This window comes from Podarcis gaigeae (genome assembly GCF_964106915.1).
Source record: "Podarcis gaigeae genome assembly, chromosome: 4".
NCBI classification, from domain to species: domain Eukaryota; kingdom Metazoa; phylum Chordata; class Lepidosauria; order Squamata; family Lacertidae; genus Podarcis; species Podarcis gaigeae.
In genome coordinates, this window is record NC_139677.1 from 25,474,535 (window position 1) to 25,494,772 (window position 20,238).

The following is a 20,238-nucleotide window of genomic DNA, read 5'->3' on the forward strand; positions in this document are numbered from 1 at the left end:
ATAAAACATCTGCCCACACTGTCCAGCCTACACTTTCAAGTGCTGATTTTCTAGTTTCTATTTGTGGTTAGCTATTGCATTTGCAGAAGAATTGCCTAGAAACATATCCAGAGACAAAATATTCTGAATGATGCTAAATATCTACATATTTTGTGGAGCAAATATTTTCTTCTTCCTTGGTTCCTAATACTCAAGCTTCAGGCTACTTAATGTCAGTAGGTTCAATATAATAGAAAGTACTTATTTCACAGAATTACAGAACTGTGGAGCTGAAAGTTACCCCAAGGGTCATCTAGTCCAGCCCCCTGCAATGCAGGAATAACAACCAAAGCATCCATGACAGATGGCCATCCAACCTCTGTCCCAATGAAGGAGAACCCACCACCTTCTGAGTGAATCCATTCCACGGATGAACATCTCTTACTGTCAGAATGGTCTTCCTGATGTTTAGTCAAAATCTATTTTCTTATAACTTGAATCCATTGGTTTGAGTCCTATTCTCCAGAGCAGGAGAAAACAACCTTGCTCCATCTTCCATGCGATAGCCCTTGAGATATTTGAAGATGGCTATCATGTCTTTTCTTAGTGTCCTCTTTTCCAGGCTAAACATACCCAACTCCCTCAACCAGAGTTTCCAGATTTGGTTTCCAGACCTTTAATAATTTTGGACACCGTCCTCTGCACATGTTCCAACTTGTCAATATCCTTCTTGAATCATGGCACCATAGGCTTGTCATGTACCCCTGAACTAACCTGCTGCCCTCAAGTGCAATGCAGGATGCAAACTCACTGCCAGTGTTGAAATAAGTTTCAACTTCCAGACCAATTGGTTTCTGAACATTGAATTGTTGGAGGTGAAATAGCCCTGTTCAGGAGGCACCACAAATGAGAGATACAGGAAGGCAGAAATTGTTGCAGCAGGTCTTTAAAAGGTTGAGTTGGATGGAGGCATAATTTGGCATCTTCAGAAAGCAACACATCTTTAGCCAGCAATGCCAAAAGCTTGCACCTTGAACTGCTCGCTTAGTAGTTCACCTGTTAAATGCCAAATTTAGCATCCCCAATCTCTTAAGCAGGTAGATTCCTAACATAGCTAAATATCTAGGAAGGTTTCTACTACCTCAGATGAAGCCTTTTAAGACTATTTATATAGTGCTTGAAAATACAGTCATACCTCACATGTTATGTCTGCTTCATGTTACGTTCTTTCAGGTTACGTCCCGTGGCGACCTGGAAGTACCGGAAAGGGTTACTTCCGGGTTTCGCTGTTCGCACATGTGCAGACGCGCAAAATGAAGTCATGCGCATGCGCAGAAGCGGAGAATCGCAACCCACACATGCACAGACGCACCGCTGCGGGTTGCGTTCTTTTCATGTTGCAAACGGGCCTCCGGAACGGATCCCGTTCACAAGCAGAGGTATCACTATATTCACCAGTACTCTGAAGGAAGTGTGGGGTGAAATACATGTCGGCTGCATTCAAGTTTTTAGAATAATGCAATATAGTTTGGTCCAACACATCTCCGTGCAGATAATCTCTTAAAAGGTGTCCTCAGTTCTACCACTCTACATTATCTTCAGAATAAGGGAACTTGCTGTGCTATTTGTGATCATTTAACCAGTAACAGGGCTGAAGAAGAAGAAGAAGAAGAAGAAGAAGAAGAAGAAGAAGAAGAAGAAGAATGTGCCAAGGCAGGGAAGCTATGCAGCATTCTCTGGTTACTACCATTTGCTTTTGCAATGCTCTCCCCTGGGAAGAGACACACACTACACTGTGTATAAACAAAATTCACTGCCTTTCTTTAAACACAAAAAGGATACCCAAAAGAACCATGACTGAAAGGATAACCTTTACACATTATTAGCTGCAATGCAGTAATTCGTTTTATCTCTGCCACACACATATGAAATGAACAGCAGTATTTGGCCAACCTGCCCCCATCCCCAGGAGCAGGAAACCACCACCATTTTCCAATACATGCTCCTTTTGTTTCACCAGCTGGAGTTGTCCAGGGAGAAACAGTGTAATGTTTGAGGAAGATGGAACAATAGCTAAAAAGCTTCTGTTTCTGCTTTGAAGTGCCCACTTGCGTGCTTTGAAGTATTAAATGGGTTGGGTTTTTTCTGCATCAGATGTTATTAACAGCTTGATACTCACAGCCCTTGATTCAACATGCCATGCGATATGATACCCAAACTGAGCAAAAACAAGAGGAGAAAGCTGTCAGAACTGTTACATTTTTAGACAAACATGAGAATATAAAAAACCAAATTCTTAAGTGCAAAATAGGCAAGATGACTATTTGACCCAATTCTGCAATTTTTAGTACGTCTCTCCCAAAGAAGAACACAATGGTTTTAAATCCCTAGTACCTCGCTAATTTTTAATGGGGGGGGGGGGGTCAGAGTTGAGCTAAGGAGCCAATGAAGTTAGTTCTGTCCTCTGCTCAATTATTTCTCCATGAACATGAGAGGCAAATGGCCCCTTATTCTAGTTACTTCAAAATGTAAAAGGCCACTAATAATGGCCATGTGTCCTACCTTAAAGAGGATAATCCTCTGCTGGAAGGGCGGTCAAGAATTCAGTCTTTTGTTTGAAAGTGCCTTCCATTTGAAGAGGTGCTTCATTGTCAAGATTCTGCTGGACCCAAACCCCTGGAAGACCAGTTCTAAGGAAGAAGCTTAGGATCCCACAGAGAACCCCAATGTAGGCATGTGAATCCACCATAGTCCCAAAATAGCTTGAAGTCTCCCATCTCACCTGCATGTCTCACCTGGGCTGCCCAGTAAACTTTCCAGAGCCTTGATCCCTGATTCTCCCAACTTTCCCCCAAACCATCAAGAAGAAAGTTGGCAGAAAGTCAGTGTAAAAACATCCATTTGTCTGCCAGGAGGTTCTACTGGCAGGGTCTCTTCAGGATGAAGGGCAAGATCCAGCTGTAGACAATGACCCAGCAGATGACCAGGCAGAAGAGGAGCTGACAGTGAGGATATGTGTCTCTTAATCTCTCTGGATCCATGCTGGATTAGTGACTCCAAACTGAGCTACTTAAATTTCAAGTTCACTAGTTCAACTCCAGCTCTAGAACTCCAGAACCAGATTTCACAGGAGGCCCTGGTCATGGATACCAGCCAAAGTCCAGTTTACAGAAAAAGAACCATAGTGTATAAGAGAAGGGACCCTGAAGTTGCCCATCGACAGTCACCATCTGAGAACAGACTGGTCCCAGTCTTTCCCACTATAGGTGAGATGCACTGCATTCTTACGTGAATATCATAATTATTTTCTTTTCCTTTTTTAAAAAAAGTTCTGTGAAAAAACTTTCATCTTTATCCTATATAAAATATCCAAATCATTCAGTTTAAGTTGTATTTTTTAAACAACAACAACACAACAACTGAAAACTAATGAAATTGCATAAATAACTATACCTCAAATATGCTTATCTATATATCTGGTGTGCTTTGGTCCATGAGGTCACGAAGAGTCGGACACGACTAAACGACTAAACAACAACAAAATATATCTGCTTCAGTCTTTGGTTGCAGTAGGAAATGAACAGACACCACTTTTCTATGCATTTATTGTCTTGCTGATGACTTTTTCTAACCCTTATGATGCTTGTCAGCTTGATCATCTGAGCCACATCCCATACCTTAGTTAGCCTCCCAACCCCCCAACCCCAATTGTGGAGAATGAGAAGATGAGTAATTAAATTGCAATAACTATTTTTCAAATGTGCATCTATACATACAAATTAGCACATGCAAAACTGTATCCTCTTCTTGCAATGAATAAGTGGCCACCCTATAGGCACCAGAAGCCTTCAAACCCTTCCCTTATTACACAAAAAGTTTTTTTTAGTAAAGTTACTAAGGTAAATAAGAGGTGAGATGCCTTGGGGATCAGGGATTTTGATAGCAGCTGCATGGGATGTCCTTGAGAGCCAGACTATATTTCTAAGCCATCCGTTGCCTAAGGTAAAAGGTAAAGGTACCCCTGCCCGTACGGGCCAGTCTTGCTAGAAAGCGGTCCCTATTTATCTACTTGCACCCAAGGGTGCTTTCGAACTGCTAGGTTGGCAGGCGCTGGGACCGAGCAACGGGAGCGCACCCCGCCGCGGGGATTCGAACCGCCGACCTTCTGATCGGCAAGTCCAGGGCTCTGTGGTTTAACCCACAGCACCATCTGCGTCTAGAGGAAAGACAGGATATAAATAAATAGGAGCATAAAATGAGCTTCCCACTTATCCTTTGCAAGCGGGACTTCTTGCCTGTTTTGTAAGCGGGACTTCTTGCCTGTTTTGCTGACCTTTCGATCGGCAAGCCCTAGGCGCTGAGGCTTTTACCCACAGCGCCACCAGCGCCATCCGTTGCCTAAAGGTAAAGGTAAAGGTACCCCTGCCCGTGCGGGCCAGTCTTGACAGACTCTGGGGTTGTGCGCCCATCTCACTCAAGAGGCCAGGGGCCAGCGCTGTCCGGAGACACTTCCGGGTCACGTGGCCAGCGTGACATCGCTGCTCTGGCGAGCCAGAGCCGCACACGGAAACGCCATTTACCTTCCCGCTGGTAAGCGGTCCCTATTTATCTACTTGCACCCGGAGGTGCTTTCGAACTGCTAGGTTGGCAGGCGCTGGGACCGAGCAGCGGGAGCGCACCCCGCCGCAGGGATTCGAACCGCCGACCTTTCGATCGGCAAGTCCTAGGCACTGAGGCTTTAACCCACAGCGCCACCTGCGTCCCTTATCCGTTGCCTAGTCTATCTCAAATTCTTCCTCCAACATCTTTTCTATTAAAACCTGGCATCATACGCAATTGCAACAAAGTCTACTAGGTATATCTGCATTTACTCACATCTGTTCTTTGAAAGATGGGCTTCTCTCATTCTTCACCTTCAGGGACACCTCAAAACATTTTGCCGCCTGAGTCCCAACAGCAAATAGCAACATCTTTAACCTAAGTCAAGCTGCATAGTACACAAAGCTGGACAAGTTATTGGCACTTGAGGCAGAGAATCCCACAAAAACCTTTCTCACTCCCTGACCCATAAAAGTACTGTAATAATCAGCATTAATTCTCATGATAACCAAAATCAGCTGAGGTCCCTGCCTGCCAAAGCTATGCCAGGGTTGTAGAGTCCCTGTCTTTTGACCTTTGCCCAAACTTCAGATTTATTTATGATTTAAATATTTTTAAACCACACTTTCATTTAAAAATAAACAAAACAAAACAAAAACTGAGTCTCTTAATCTCAGGATTCTGAGTTCAAGCCCCATCTTGGGCCAAAGAGTCTTACTACAGTAAGAGCTCCTTATAAGAATTAGCTTAAGCTTTAAAGCATATTGTACAAGGACAGCACATAAAGAAACAATAGGTTTAGACGGCATCACCTCTTGAATGGAACCTGACAGGTTGCAGGATAAGGCAACATGATGGCTTTATGAAACCTTTGCAATGAAATGATTCCCCCCCCCCCATTAAGACATCACTGATTAAGAGAGCACCCACCATATCAGAATACATGGTATGACTCTGGTCACATTCTGTCTTGTTCTCTGGTGCCTCCCACACCCCTCTGCTTTGAACTCCTTTCCTGCCACATGCATTTTCTAATATTCTTTCCCACTCTAGTTCTTGTGGGAGTTCATTATTGTTCAGACCAGTCAGCAGTTCATTCCCTTGTGCAGTATAGGAACAGAGTGAAACAATTGCCTTACCTATATCCTGCAAGCTGTCACTTTGGGGATAATTGCACAGTAATTATTAAATAAAGTTGCTCAGGGCGGTCAGATGCGGAAGCAAGTTGGAACTAAGGTCCAAACAGGGTTTATTCCAGTGGCATGCTCACTGGAGTGCTGAAAATGCAATACAGAGTCCTCGCAATCAATAGCTATTTTGCTGCTCGCATCAATAAGACCGGATTCGAACGTTTCAGGGTTTTGCAGTGGTGGTGGGTGCTACCACTGGCTAAAATGTTCAGGATTAGCTCCAGGTTGTCCTCTTGGATTCATTTCTGGTGCTCAGCCTGTCTTATCTCAGATTGCAAAGAATAAATAAGTAAAAATCCATTTTTTTATAATTATTATTAAAGAATAGGCCAGAAGTGGAATCTGCACCAAATTAGATCACCTTAGCACTAATGTTGACTGTTTTAATAGGTGCGACTTGGATGTGTGCAGCAATGCATGAGGTTGGAAAGACTGTCAACACACACTTCAGCACCGAGCACAATGTTAAGTAGGATAGGATGGTCTCTTGCCATTTCTAAGGCCTAGGTGTTGAAGAGGGTGATGCCTTTCCTGCAGGGACTACTGGCATGACAGAGTGACACACCACTGCAGCATACCAGGAGGGGAAGAGGCAGGTTGGCATGGTACAAATGCGCTGGAAGAGCAAAGCCAGCACTCCAGCTGGTGTGTTTGCATTGTGCTGACTTCACTGCCTCACCCCTCTTGGTACATTACAATAACAGTGGTGGCAGGTCAGGTAAACAGTGCCGCCACCCCGCTCATGGGAACCCCCCTTGGGGGGTTCTTATTTTTCCAAGTTCCCCCTCCCAAGCAATAGGGGTCATCTACTTGGAATCAAAGAGAATTGTAGAGTTATGATTCCACAAAGGTCCAACCCGCTGCAATGCAGGAATCTTTTGCCCAACATGGGGCTGGAACCCACAGCTCTGAAATTTAGAGTCTCATGCTTATTTACACCACCTCCAGGCTGGCATAGGGGACCTGACGCTGGAGTCTCTCTGGAGGGGCTTTGGAGCCCATGGATCCAAGGCTACCTCTGTTCCTTCCCTCTCTGGCTTCCAAGTGCCCTATTTCAGGGCCTTAGACTAGCTATTGCTAGCAGAAAGAATGTCAGTGGTAGATTTCCATAGGCATTGCAGCGGCCTCTGCAGCAGAAGTGGCTTCTGTGTCAATAGAGCTGCTCTCTGCAGGTGGACAGCTACCTCTGCCAACTGTCACTAGCTAGGAGATTGAGTGCTCTGCCCATTATCTTTTTGGATAATGCAATTATATCAGTGTGCTTAATTTAATAAAAAGTTCTAAAATTTGTTCAAAAGTGCCTTTTCACCTATGGTTTTGTTTATTTTTAAGATGCTAAACTATTTGCAGAATAACACTTTAGAAAGGGGGGAAAAAAGAACTGCCTTTATAGCCAGTACCATTTTAGCTCTGTATTTATTTCCCAGCAATCTGTTTATTGCTTTACCCAGCACAGCAGACTTATAGATGGACAGGCAAAGAGGGACTATTTTTAAAGTCACGTGGTCTTTGTTTATTGATCACATTAGTAAGTCAGCACAGCTATTACAACCCCCAGTGTCGGATGTATCTTTATGGAGAGGACTAATTAAGCCGGTGAAACTATTAAGTATGTACCTTAATTTTACTCTGTGCAACTGGCAATCCAATAATCTGTACTCCTTGCTTGGTTTTGGTTTTTATGTTATGTTTATGGTGCAACTGTTGAAAACCAATAAAATACATTTTTTTAAAAAAATTGCTGAAGTTAAATATGCTGTAGCACTTTAATATAAAAGTGCTTTAGTGGATTAATAAAAAAAGAATTATTTTTAAAAGGGTGTGCTTAAATGTCTGTCCCCATGGCTATGGCACACTTACTGGTGTGGAGAGAACAGAGCAAGATGCACTTACACAAAAAGCACTACAGGTTATCAATGTGGAAGGAAGACAATACCAACCACAGATTATATAAAAAAGAACAGGCCAGTATGCCTATTCAATGAGTGGAAACAATGAGGAAGGGTGGTGTGTGAAATTAAACAATGGCCTTCCAGAAAACACAATTTTAATAATGTGTGTGTTAACTAGATATTTCCCTATTACTTCTGGCCTCTGAAATTTTCATCTGTAGTTTTCTCAAGCCCCCTCCCTCCTCCTCCTCGTTTAATTTGTTAGTTAAAGAGTATCTTTTGCAGAGTTTTAAATGAACACATTGTGTAATTTCTGTCGCTTTTTTTCCTACCAGCATGTAGACACACGGGTGATTGCCTAATTAAACAGTGCTGCTACAGGAAGAAAATTAGCAGCAAGCCTTTTTAGATGAAAATTGCATAAAGAAATAATTAATCCATTGACACAGTAATAGAAAGTAAAGAAAACAACCTATAAACAGAAATGCATCTCTTCGTCAAAATGTCATCTTAGGGTGGGTTTGGATGTGGCAGGAAGCGCAATTGCCTCATGCTTCCTGTTCACGCTTCTAGGGTGGGAGAGAGGGTTAAATAAAACTTATTTGGATTCAGAATCTGATCTGTGATGCCTGTGGCAGAGAAATTGCTGTGAAGCCAACATTCAGGAAGAGTTACAAGCAAATTGAAATATATATTTTTTTCAAGAGAAGTACATTTCCTATTATCATTAATGAGCAGATAGATGAGTTTAGTATCTCTTTTAAAATCCTCAGTCCCATGAAGGAAAGAGTGAATGTCTGCCTCCCTCAGGGACACTGCTATTTATCAGTTTGTCCCAGGGCTCCCTCGTGTTATACTCACACTCATACAGACCATATACATGGTGATTTTGAGGCGCAGCTGCTACCAGAGCTCACCTGGATGTAGAATGACTGTCTAAACCAACACTTGAGCCACCATAATTCAGTGGCTTTCAATGAAGTGTTTACTAAGTGTTCCTTAAATATCACTTAGGATGAACTTACTGGCTCCAGTGAATGAGACTCTGGTGGGTATAAGGCTTCCCTGTTAAGTTAAACATGACCCTTTGTGTAAATGGAGCTGCCTCTTACAGTACACTGATGCTAATGGGGTGTTCTGAGGTATGGTGAGGTCACATGCAGGCAGCAGAGGGCTTTGAACAGTCAAGGAATTGTGGGATTGAGATGTGCAAGACCAATTTACACATACATTGAGCAGATTAAAATACAAAAACGATTGCAATGCAACATTGTTGTCCCATGGCATATTATGACAGAGCAGAAGGGAATTAAGTAGAGTTGCCATATTTCAAAAAGCAACAACCAGGGCACCCTGAAAGTTGCTCAGCTTCTTTAGTAGGAAGACCCCAAAATTGAGCTTTTTAAAACAAGAACGCCAAAATAAAAACATTTTTTTTTTATTGACACGCCAAAATAAAAGCAATTTTTTGATTGACATGCCTAAAGCACCACCTTTGAAAGCCCCCCCCCCCCCATGTCAGTTACTGCCTTTGAAATCCTGGTAATGTCCAAGAGAATCTGGACATATGACAGTCCTAAATTAAGATACATTTGTGCTAGTATGTTCAGACAGAAGGGAGATAAAGAGAACCTTGGGAGCTTTCCAGATCAAGCTAGCTAATAGTAGACAGATAGACAACTATGCGCCATCATATTATTTAATGATAGAATTATTTTGATCAATTCACTTGTATGATTCCTTGAACGTGCTTTCCTTACCAAACACACAAATCCAGACTGATTTATACAATCAAGGTTAAGCCAGTGTCTAATGTTGCATTTACATGCATACGCACTTGTCACATGATGCTGTTAATACTTTAATTATTAAATAGAGGAATTGCTTGGAGCAAGAGAATAGTTGGAATTTTCTCTGTTACTCTCCATTTTCAAGCATCTGAACTGGAAAGTGTCTGTAATTAAAGTCTGGTGTATAATTCCCTGAAGAGCTGTTTGTGCAGTAATTCATGCTGTTGTTAAAATGATACAATTTTATATTATTGCAGGGTGAGCTTAAACATAAATAATAATAATAGCGAGGGCAGGAAGATGTCGTGGAAACTTCAAGCGCTGGTACATTTGGGCTGCAGTCCTGTACTCATCTGGGAGTAAAACACATTGAAGTCAATGGACCTTACTTCTGACTAGACATGTAAAGGATTGCTCTTAAGAACTGACTAAACTATTTAATCATGCAAGAGTAAATCAATGTATAAAATGGGGGCAAGATTGACATACCACCAACATTTCTCCAATAAAAATAGGGACATCCTACCATACCCTCCAACATTTCTCTGATGAAAATAGGGGTGTCCTAAGGAAAAGTGAGATATTCCAGGATCAAATCAGAAACCCAGACGGCTTCTGTAAATCTAGTGCTGTCCCTGGAAAACAGGGATGCTTGAAAGGTCTTGATTCGGCCATTTTATGGGAAATATATAACACAGCATAGGAGTGAATTGAATCCGATGAAAGAAAACGAGATTTCCTTCAAATCTGGTCACCTTCTATTCATTATTGCGCAGTAAATCCATGCAATGCAGCAAAACCAGTTAAACACAGTAGTACTCATTTAACAATGATTGAATCAGGAATCTTTTTAAGGCTTAGTTCATCTATTTTGTATCAGGCAGCAGAGATGAATGAGATCAATAACAGGACACTTAGAAATTCCTCTCACTCTATGTTGTATTTTATTCTGACGTTCTACATTTTGCTTCATATTCTGCCACTGAGAATATCTGCTGGTATCTAGGTCCACTTCAATCTGGTTTCATGCCTGGAGTTTAACACTGAATCCTTAAACTGCAGCTGTGCCCAGAGATCATTGTGTAAAGTAGTGGAATGTGCATGCTCTGCCCTGATCCACAGTCAATTCTGCAGCCGATCCTCCTTCACCACAGCCACTCCTCCTGCTGCAATCTTAACTTTTTCCTTTCTGCTTAGCAGCATTTTTTGTTTTAACATGCAGAATCATTTATAGAAGAGCAATATGAGTTTATATTTCCTATGTGCTGGACTGAAGTGTTTATTCTTAGTATGAGATTTTGTAATTTTTATGTTGAATAGCATGATAAACATACCACCAAATAATAACGTACCACCAAATAACAATAGCAAATGACACTTGAAACAAACAGGACTAGTGTTGCCTTTCCAGACACACCCTTGTTTAAGTTGGGATTTCAGGGGCCTTTTCTATCACCATACCAATAATGATGCAGCCATTCATAATTAGTTGGCATCTAAACATCAAACGCAGGTGGCACTGTGGTCTAAACCACAGAGCCTAGGACTTGCCGATCAGAAGGTCAGCGGTTCGAATCCCCGTGATGGGGTGAGCTCCCGTTGCTCCATCCCAGCTCCTGCCAACCTAGCAGTTCAAAAGCACGTCAAAGTGCAAGTAGATAAATAGGTACCACTCCAGCGGGAAGGTAAACGGTGTTTCTGTGCGCTGCTCTGGTTCACCAGAAGCAGCTTAGTCATGCCAGTAAAGCGAGATGAGCGCCGCAACCCGAGAGTCGGTCACGACTGGACCTAATGGTCAGGGGTCCCTTTACCCTTTACCTTTAAACATCAAATAGCATAGGAACACAGGAAGACCCTAACTCACTGAGGGTTTGAGACCCATCATCTACCCTCATCTCATTTAGACACAGTCAAAGCCAGGCATGCTTCTGAGGGGGGGAGGGACACAGAGGGTGCCCTCCCAGGCGCGGGATAGCTGCTCGGGTGCATGGAGTGGCACGTGTACCCTGCAGCCAGGGGCGGAGTGAGCCGCCAATGGCGGACATTCAGTGCACCCCCCACCTGCTACTCCCAATCCTCCCACAAGCTGTCAAAATGAAGGGGGGAGTGCTGCCAGCAAAGCAGCACAGCTCCCCTCCTTACCCCGATGGCTTGGGGTAGGCTTGGGAGTCATGGACGGGTGGCGTGCCTAATGTCACCCCCTCAGCGAAGACATCCGGGGCGGTTCGCCCCCACTGCACCCCCCTTCCACCCTTGCCCAGGGTGTGTGGCTGCTGTTGCCTGCTGACAGCTTCTAGGAGCTTAATCTGGATACAACCCCATTGTCTTCATTAGTTTCTGAGAACTCATCGAGAAAGTTACAAATGCTTTTCATTTTTACCTGGCAGATATGCACATATCCCACTGTGCTTTTGTAAAGCAGTAAGAATATTACAAGGCGCTGTAAATCTCCTGTGCTTTCTTCTTCAAAATAAATTTACCCATCAATGGCCCCGCTTAATGTCACATTGCTCAGGGGAAGGAAGAGCACAATGCAATATCTTGCCAATACACGGGCGAAGACTGTAAAAGATATTGCTTATCGTTTGTTATGCTTTTCTCTTCTGTGAGGAAAAGAAATGGCCTGGTTCTTAAAATAAGGCTAAAATTGGCAAAGGAAGAAATTGATGCAGGGTGAAGGGTCCTTGCAAATTAGATTGGTTGCATCATGTGTAAACAGAAAAAAATGTTTGGAGGCAAAGCAGGTAGAGGATAAAGGTCTTCTGGAAAACTGTTAACTCAGGAACATGGAAAGAAAGAAGCCTTCCACGAAGCCAGAACACTGGTTCACCCAGCTCTGAATTATATTGACTGGCAGTGGCTTTCCAGGGTTACAGGATGACATGGTATGTTTTGTCATGAGTTGGTTAGAAAATACTATCAGTAGTGAATAAACTTTATGTCTGGTTTACATGTGCAAGGCATCACTGGTTGGTCAACATAGAAAAAGTATGCAGCAGACATCTATAAGTAAATACACTGAGAGTCAATATGTCTGCTTTTCCTTAATAATCCTGTGACTAAAGGCTTGTTGCAGTACTCGCTTCTAATATGGAGACAGTCCTATTCTCAATGCAACATATCTTAGTTATAATTTTGTAAGCAGCTAGTTAAAACTGCTTCCCAGTGAAAGAAACAGTAGACTTTTCAAAAACAAATACGTTCCAGAAACTCAGTAGTCGGTGCAGTTTTTCACATCACAGCAAAATCCTGGATGTTTTCCATCTCTCCAAGTAGTGCTAAGATCCAAAGCTTGCTTGAAGAAAGCACTAATATTATACAAGCCTGCTGCACTGCACCAAACTCATGGAGCACGTTGCACTACTTAAAATACTGGCCCCATGATCCCTTTACAAACAGCCTACCATTAAAAAGGAACCTTAAGGAAATATTTCAAGGTTTAAGCTTCTTATCAGCCAGACAAATGTTACTCCACCGTTATTTGTAACAGGTGTAATCTATTACTGTATTAGTGAATAGCTGACAAGTGAAGCACACTATTTGTGGGTTTAAAACACACACACACCTACTAATTACACATATAAATGGAAGCACAGGAAAAAGTCCTGCAGTCAGCAAAATTAAGGGAAGGGGTGAAATGTTTAATAAGGCAGGCTAAATTTAATAGAGCCAACTGGGCATCTTTTAAAATCCCGTTGGCTATAAAGAGATGTAAGGCAGCTGTTCTGAGCAACACTGCCAAAGGACAACTGTCGAATGGTATGATTTGTGCTAAGGCCAGATGTGGAGTGATCAAATGTAACTTAGACCATACATTCAAAGCACCTTTAATGGACATGACTTCTCCACAAGGATCTTGGGAACTGTAGCTTTCAAGTGAGCTGGGAATTGTAGCCCTATGAAGGGTAAACTAGAGCTGCCAGGGTTCCTTGGGGAAAGCCGTGCACTTTAAATGGATGCCTGTGTATGCAGCCTGATTCATGGCAAAATCAGAAGCTACCCCTTCTTCTTTGGAACATGTCAGGCCATGGTCCAACTTACCCTGTAACTGACAGTGGACCTCCAGGGTCTCAGACAGAGGTCTTTCCCTACCTAGAGATGCCAAGGGTAAATCTTCAACATTTGGCAAGCAAAGTGTGTGCTCCGCCACTGAGCTACAGTCCTTCAGTGTCATCTCAGAACGGTAACCAAACACAAAGGGAGAACAGTCACCAGACACAAAGGTTCTTAAACTGTTGTAGAAAGGGAATTTTGGAAAATGCCACTTTGTCATTCCTGCATGGAAGCTTTTCCTGCCGAAATTGCTTCGTCTACACAACTGAGAGTCCTCTTTTGCAGTAGCTTGTCTACAAAATGCCCCATTTTCACATATTGCTTAAGAAGAAAATCACTGAAAGATATGTGTCTTTAAAATAAAATAAAAAAGCATCATCCTCTTTGCAATTATTGTAGATGTAGCAGAAACTGTAACCTGCCTAAAGTGAAAAACGTGGATCATTCAAGACTGCTGGAAGACAGATTTCTTCTATAAACTAAGAAGCCTTTCATTTTAAGGCTTTAGGGATACAGCAGATGCCTTACCAGATCGTCTCCCTTTAGGGGGACCAGAGTTTGTGCCAGGGTCAGATAACTGTACACAGGAAATAGGATGGGGAGCATGACCTAATTCTAGCACATTGATATTTTTGTGCCAAAAGGACCTCTGGTTATATTCCTAGCTGTGTCCCATATGTCCTTTTTTTGATCTCTCTCTCTCTCTCTCTCTCTCTCTCTCTCTCTCTCTCTCTTTCTCTCTCTCTCTCTCACAGACACACACACACACACACATACACACACACACAGAGAGAGAGAAGCAGTGCTCAGTACCCATATATCCAGAAACCAAGAGTAGCCATGTGAGTCAGCAGCAGCAAAAACAGAATCCTGTGACACCTTCTATTGTGGCATGAGCTAGCATCATCAATACCCTTCTACATCAGATGCATGAACCTGGCAAATGCTTTCACATCATGCCTCCACTGAAGGAAGGTCTTGCCTATGAAAAAGCCCACAATACTTTCATTGACACTCAGACAGCATCTCTAAAGAATCCTGCGATCCATCATGCCAAATCCAAATGCCCCCCCAACCCAGGGCCATGTTTCCCAAACGATCATGGGGGATATCTGGCGCAATGGAATAAGAGGTGGGGTGAGCTGGCCTTTACAAATATTAACTCAGATCTAAATTATGCACAGCAAATGAGGATCTCCTATTGACCTTTTAACTTCAGGAGCTTTCTACTGCTGCCTTTACGCACAACTTGCTCTACTCAAGGCAAAGGAGGGCCACATAAACAATAGGAGAAGCTGAGGCGGTATAGAGAGCTTAAAGGAGGACAACACAACAGAAAGGGAATTCCAGAAGCAATAGAAGGAAAGACCCGTGAGGACTTTGTATAACTGACACCACTGATAGTGTTTTTCCTAGGCTATGTCCCAAGATAGTTGTCCGCACTTGGCCCTAGGTCAGGGATGAAGAGAATTTTTCAGCCAGATGGCTACTGTAAATCTGAGCCATCTTCCATGGGCCACATGCGTATGGTGGGTAATGTCAAGATAGGCCCACCAAGCCTATCTGTGTAAATATTTACCTTTCCACAGTAGCCTGTACACACTTACACTCCCCTCTCTATCTTCCATCTGGACAAACAAGAGGCATCATCAGAGTTCAAATGAACATACTAGCCAGGAAAAAACACATGGGGTTGAATGCAGGACCACTGAGGAGTGTGGTTTGGGGAGAATGTGGAGTTGCCTGAGGAGGCTTGAGATTCCTAGGTGGTGCCCCTAGTTGTGTATTTTTAAGTAGAAATGTCAGTGTTTCATTGAAGAGGCACTAAAGGTGCATCTAGACAAGGGCTTTCTTCAGCATAAGTGTCTGTGACAGCAACAAGGCCACATGGGAAATACTTAAATATTTTTGCTGTTGCTGGGAGCACTGAATCCACTGTGGAACAAGCTGTCTCAGCACAACCCAAACTTGCATAAAGCATTATAGCACTACAGCATAACTCCCTTTTGGTACCTCTACTTCTGAGCAGGTATCTTAGCCGGCTAGTAGCTCTGCTCGATAGAAATTAAGCCTATCAGTCATTTGTTCCTTACCATGCTTCTTGCCCTTATTATTCCCACATTGCCCTCTGCAGCGCAACATAAAGGGGTACAAATGGCAGACAAGACAGAATGAAAAAATAAAGGGAGCAAAAGGGAATAGGGTGAACACAGCCTTAGAGATATGCACATCATCTCCCCAATTACTCACCTGAAAATTAAAATGGTGGCATGTGTATCTGAGGTGGGATGGGTAGGGAGGAAACTAAAACTATCCAGTTTTACCAGTGTTTTTTAACTGGCTTTAGGAAGCTATAAGCCCAATAGAATTGGCCTCTTTCTGGTAAAATGCAGTTCTGAGACAGCGTGCAATTGACAGCAATTCTTGGGGATTTTTTTCCTTTCACAGCAATGATCTTGCACTGCTAAGACCCCTTTTAGCTGATGGGGGAAAGCAAGAAAATTATGGTTTGCAGTACAGACTGACACCAAATAAAAGGAATGAAATCATGGTAAAGAAATACATAAATAAAAAATGAAAGGGAGAATATTGAAGCTGAAAGGAGAGGGGGGAGCTGAAATCCCCAATAAAATAAATATGCACGGACTGTAAGAGTGGAGATTAATGTGATCAATTATATGCCAATAATAACTGCCCTTAGGGATGTGCATCCCCCCCTCCTGCTTTTCATGGGGGTGGGGTGGGGGTTGTAGCTTTAGCAAAGCCGTGATTTCCTCTTACATCTCTTGTCAATAAAGTTGTGGCCTGATTCGACCCAAATGTAACTTGTCACCCCTATCTCTAGCCATAATCACACGTTTCCATGCATGACACACTTTTCTACATTTAGCAATAGAAAGCTATCCAAAAACAAAGAATTCCATCCCATTCTTTTTCCATCCTTTTGCAACCAATAAAACCTTTCAAAGCCTTTTATTTAGATGAATCAAGCATACTTTCCTTCTGTGGTTTTCCTAAGGAGAACAGCTTTATTGTAAACACTGTTACAAATTCCGTTACAGTATTAGCCATTCTTATTGGGAAGCCATGCTGTCAATTCAACAGGATCACATGAAACTTTTACAGTAGCTTTAGCCTTCTTCTAGCTTCCTAATTAGAAAGAGATGGCTGAGGTCAGTGAGATTAATCAGCCTTCTAAGGAGGAAAAAGGCTTTAATTGGACAGTTGCAGATAATCATGCAGTTTAAGATCTGCCCAAATATGTTTCTCTTGAAAAAGCCATTATCCAGTCAGCATGATAACCGATGTCCACACAAACACACACACACACTCGGTATTCTGAAGCAACCTTAGATCTTGAAGGTATAGAGATGTGAAGGGCTGGTGGATGAAGTAAAAAGATTACAGAAGGGGGGGCCTTTTTTCCTGAAACTTCCCTCCCAGACAATGTTCTCATCCTAACCCCCTTCAGCCTGCAAATCTGGGGGTCAAGACTGTTCTGTAAAACAAACTACAGTTTTATGAAATCACCATCCCTGTAAACGATAGGTACGTATGTACAAATCAAATCCAAGGACAGGGCAGGGGTTTACTTCTTTACAGAATACAGAACAGCTTGAAAGAGGGATATTTGCTTGTTCAGTCATTCCACTGTGACATTACAAAATTATAATTGCATTGTTTCTTCTCCCTGCAGATAATGTCAGCCGTGGTGGCAGTTTCAAAGGACAAATAATTATTTACTATAATGTTGATGGTTTCTGTTTTAAACTTTTTTCCTCCTGTTTTCTTCATCCAGTAAGCTTCATGGCTGAGTGGGAATTTGAACCTTGGTTTCCCAGGTTCTAGTTCAATGCTCTATTGCACCATAAAGGTAAAGGTAAAGGGACCCCTGACCATTAGGTCTAGTCGTGGCCGACTCTGGGATTGCGGCACTCATCTCACTTTATTGGCCGAGGGAGCCAGCGTACAGCTTCTGGGTCAGGTGGCCAGCATGACGAAGCTGCTTCTGGCAAACCAGAGCAGCGCACGGAAACACCGTTTACCTTCCCGCCAGAGCGGTACCTATTTATCTACTTGCACTTTGACGTGCTTTCGAACTGAAGGTTGGCAGGAGCAGGGACCGAGCAACAGGAGCTCACCCCGTCGTGGGGATTCGAACCGCCGACCTTCTGATTGGCAAGTCCTAGCTCTGTGGTTTAACCCACAGCGCCACCCGCGTCCCACTCTATTGCCCCATACTTGCTCTCAATTTAGAACTGATCAGAAAATAAGTACTGCACAAGTACTGCATAAACTTTATGTTTATTTGTCTCCCTATGATTTATTTTATTTTTATTTTTTTACAGATACTGCATCTCCAGCAGATACAAACTGGTCAGAAAGATTCCTAACAGTGCTTCCTGGACTACATGAGACCGATCTTCTGTACATATGAATTGGCGTATGTGTGGTTCAAATCTTATCTCAGGTATTCACTCGGCAGGTTGCCTAAGGCAAACTGCCATCTCCCAACCTCACTCTTTCCTCTCCGCAGTATGGAGTTAATAATAAGGTAACTATACAAAGCACTTTGAACACTCAGAAGGTGTCATATTTGTTGTTATTAAACTGACATCATAAAGCTTAAACTTCCAGGGTGCAAAACAAGCCAGTTACAATGTCAACATTTTCTTCTCCCTTCAGGTTACGCAAAACCCATTAGAAACAAAGGAGCCAACACTGTCATGCCCTTATGAGGTCCTAATATAGCACAGTGGTACCTCAGGTTATGAATACCTTGGGTTACAAACACTTCAGGTTACAGACTCCGCTAACCTGGAAGTAGTACCTCAGGTTAAGAACTTTACCTCAGGATGAGAACAGAAATCGCACGGCAGCGGCATGGCGGCACAGGAGGCCCCATTAGCTAAAGTGGTACCTCTGGTTAAGAATGGTTTCAGGTTACGAATGGACCTTCGGAACGAATTAAGTTCGTAACCAGAGGTACCACTGTATTTGTTATGTACTGAAGTTCTCACCCTGGGCCAGCAGGGGGATACTGTAGATAGTTTTCACTCAGGTCTGCATATGCAAATAAGGAATTGAAAGTGACGTTCAGTGATTGGATAGTTACAGAAAGTTGTTACTTCTGCTTTGTAGTAGAGCTCTATATAAGCAGGTTGGCTGAACCCTTCAGTCAGTTCTGTTCTGGCCTGTGAATAAACAAGAGCTGTTTGAAGAATCGCTGTGTGGTCTGATATGTTCACCCACAACTTAACAGTATTGAATAACATATAGTACACAGTTTAGCTCTGGAAGTATGGTACAATCTCCACATTTCTAAAATACATTTTCCTGCTGACAATACTCCCTTATCCCAAGTGTCATCAATATGATGGTTATGGGTGCCAAAGCACCCTTGAGGTCCTACCCTGGTACCCATGAAGCTTCAGAGCTAGTCCCATTCACTGTCCATCTCATGAGGTGGCAAGGGCTGTTCTCTTTTTTCTCCCTTGAAAAGTACATAGATCTGAAGTAGGAGGGTGGAAGTGGGATACTCTGACCCAGTTACTCTTTCTGCTTCATGTACGTTCTCCCCCCTTTTGTTTTTAATTTATGGATTTGAAACAAGGCAGACAGGTTGTAGCAGTTTATAAAGTTATAGGAATTGTACACAGTGATATTTTTCTAGAAAAAGAGGTGCCAGAACTCACCATGAACGCCTCCCTCGTTCTCTTAGAATGGCAATGGCACCCACCTGAGAGTGCCGGAACTGAGTTCTGGTGAGTTCCAGCTGAAAAACAGCCCCGTTTGTACATGTTTTACAGTTTTATTGTTGTACGATGCCTGGTGGGCCTATCAGGTTGAAAGGGGGGCCATAAGTGATTGAAGGAATGAAGAAATTACGACTTCTGACCCGTAGTAATTTGCTGACCTATTCAAAAGTCAGTTTTGAATCTGAACGGCAGTCGCCTGTGCGGACATTTTGATGTTTTCTTAGATGGTAAAAACAGGAAGTTAATAAGCCATTAGTAAATGAAGAAGAGAGCACAATTTGCATTTAGCAACGTTCAAAAATTCACTGAACCAAATCTGGCAATAACCACAGAGCCGCAGTGTTGATTCTGATATTCAGAACTAGAGCTGCATGGCTGTAGCTGGGGGCGGGGGGGGGGGGGAGCGGAGAGAAATCATTACATTGGCACATCAGCAACTACAGCTCCACCGCATTCTAATTGGCAGCTGCAGTTCTGCTTTAGTTTCATACACATAATTCATGCAGGAGAAATACTTAAGAGAAGTATTTAAATATTTACAAACCTTTCTCATGCAGCAAGTAGGTCAAGAGAGAAACACACCAACGGCGGGGAGAGAATGCAGCAGGATATCTTTGTTATATTTGTTCTACTCTCTCGCCTGCTCTTTGCAGGCAAAAGAATTGAATAAATATAATCCTTTACGATTTGGCCAGTTTCGCTTCCCCATTTAAAAAAATAAAAACTGTACATTTCCAGAAGGTCCCTTGGAAATGTAACCTCTACATAAATTGCTAAGATAATTTATTTAGCAGCATAGACACAAAGTGAGAGCTTGCCCCCTTGAGCACGGAATTTGAACCCGGGTCACCATACTATCCTCTGACAAAAAGAAAGGGGGCAGAGGAGAAATGCTGTTTCTCCTTATTTTTACTGTATCTGATATTTATTCCACAGTATGTAAATAATCTTGTGAATGCCTGAAGATTTACATTCA

At 42.7% G+C, this 20,238-nt stretch overlaps 1 protein-coding gene across 3 annotated transcripts in view; it reads right to left on the minus strand.

The window, feature by feature from the left end:
* The window catches only part of FGF14 (fibroblast growth factor 14), a 295,842-nt gene that overhangs the window by 213,560 nt on the left and 62,044 nt on the right, over positions 1-20,238 (minus strand). The window contains exon 1 of one of the 3 annotated variants that reach the window (XM_083735376.1): positions 19,807-19,912. The exons of the other annotated variants lie outside the window; for them this stretch is intronic. Within the exon in view, the coding sequence (XP_083591502.1) occupies positions 19,807-19,815 (9 nt within the window). The 5' untranslated portion in view covers positions 19,816-19,912. Of the gene's footprint in view, positions 1-19,806; positions 19,913-20,238 lie in introns of those variants that run through there. 3 annotated transcript variants of the gene reach the window in all.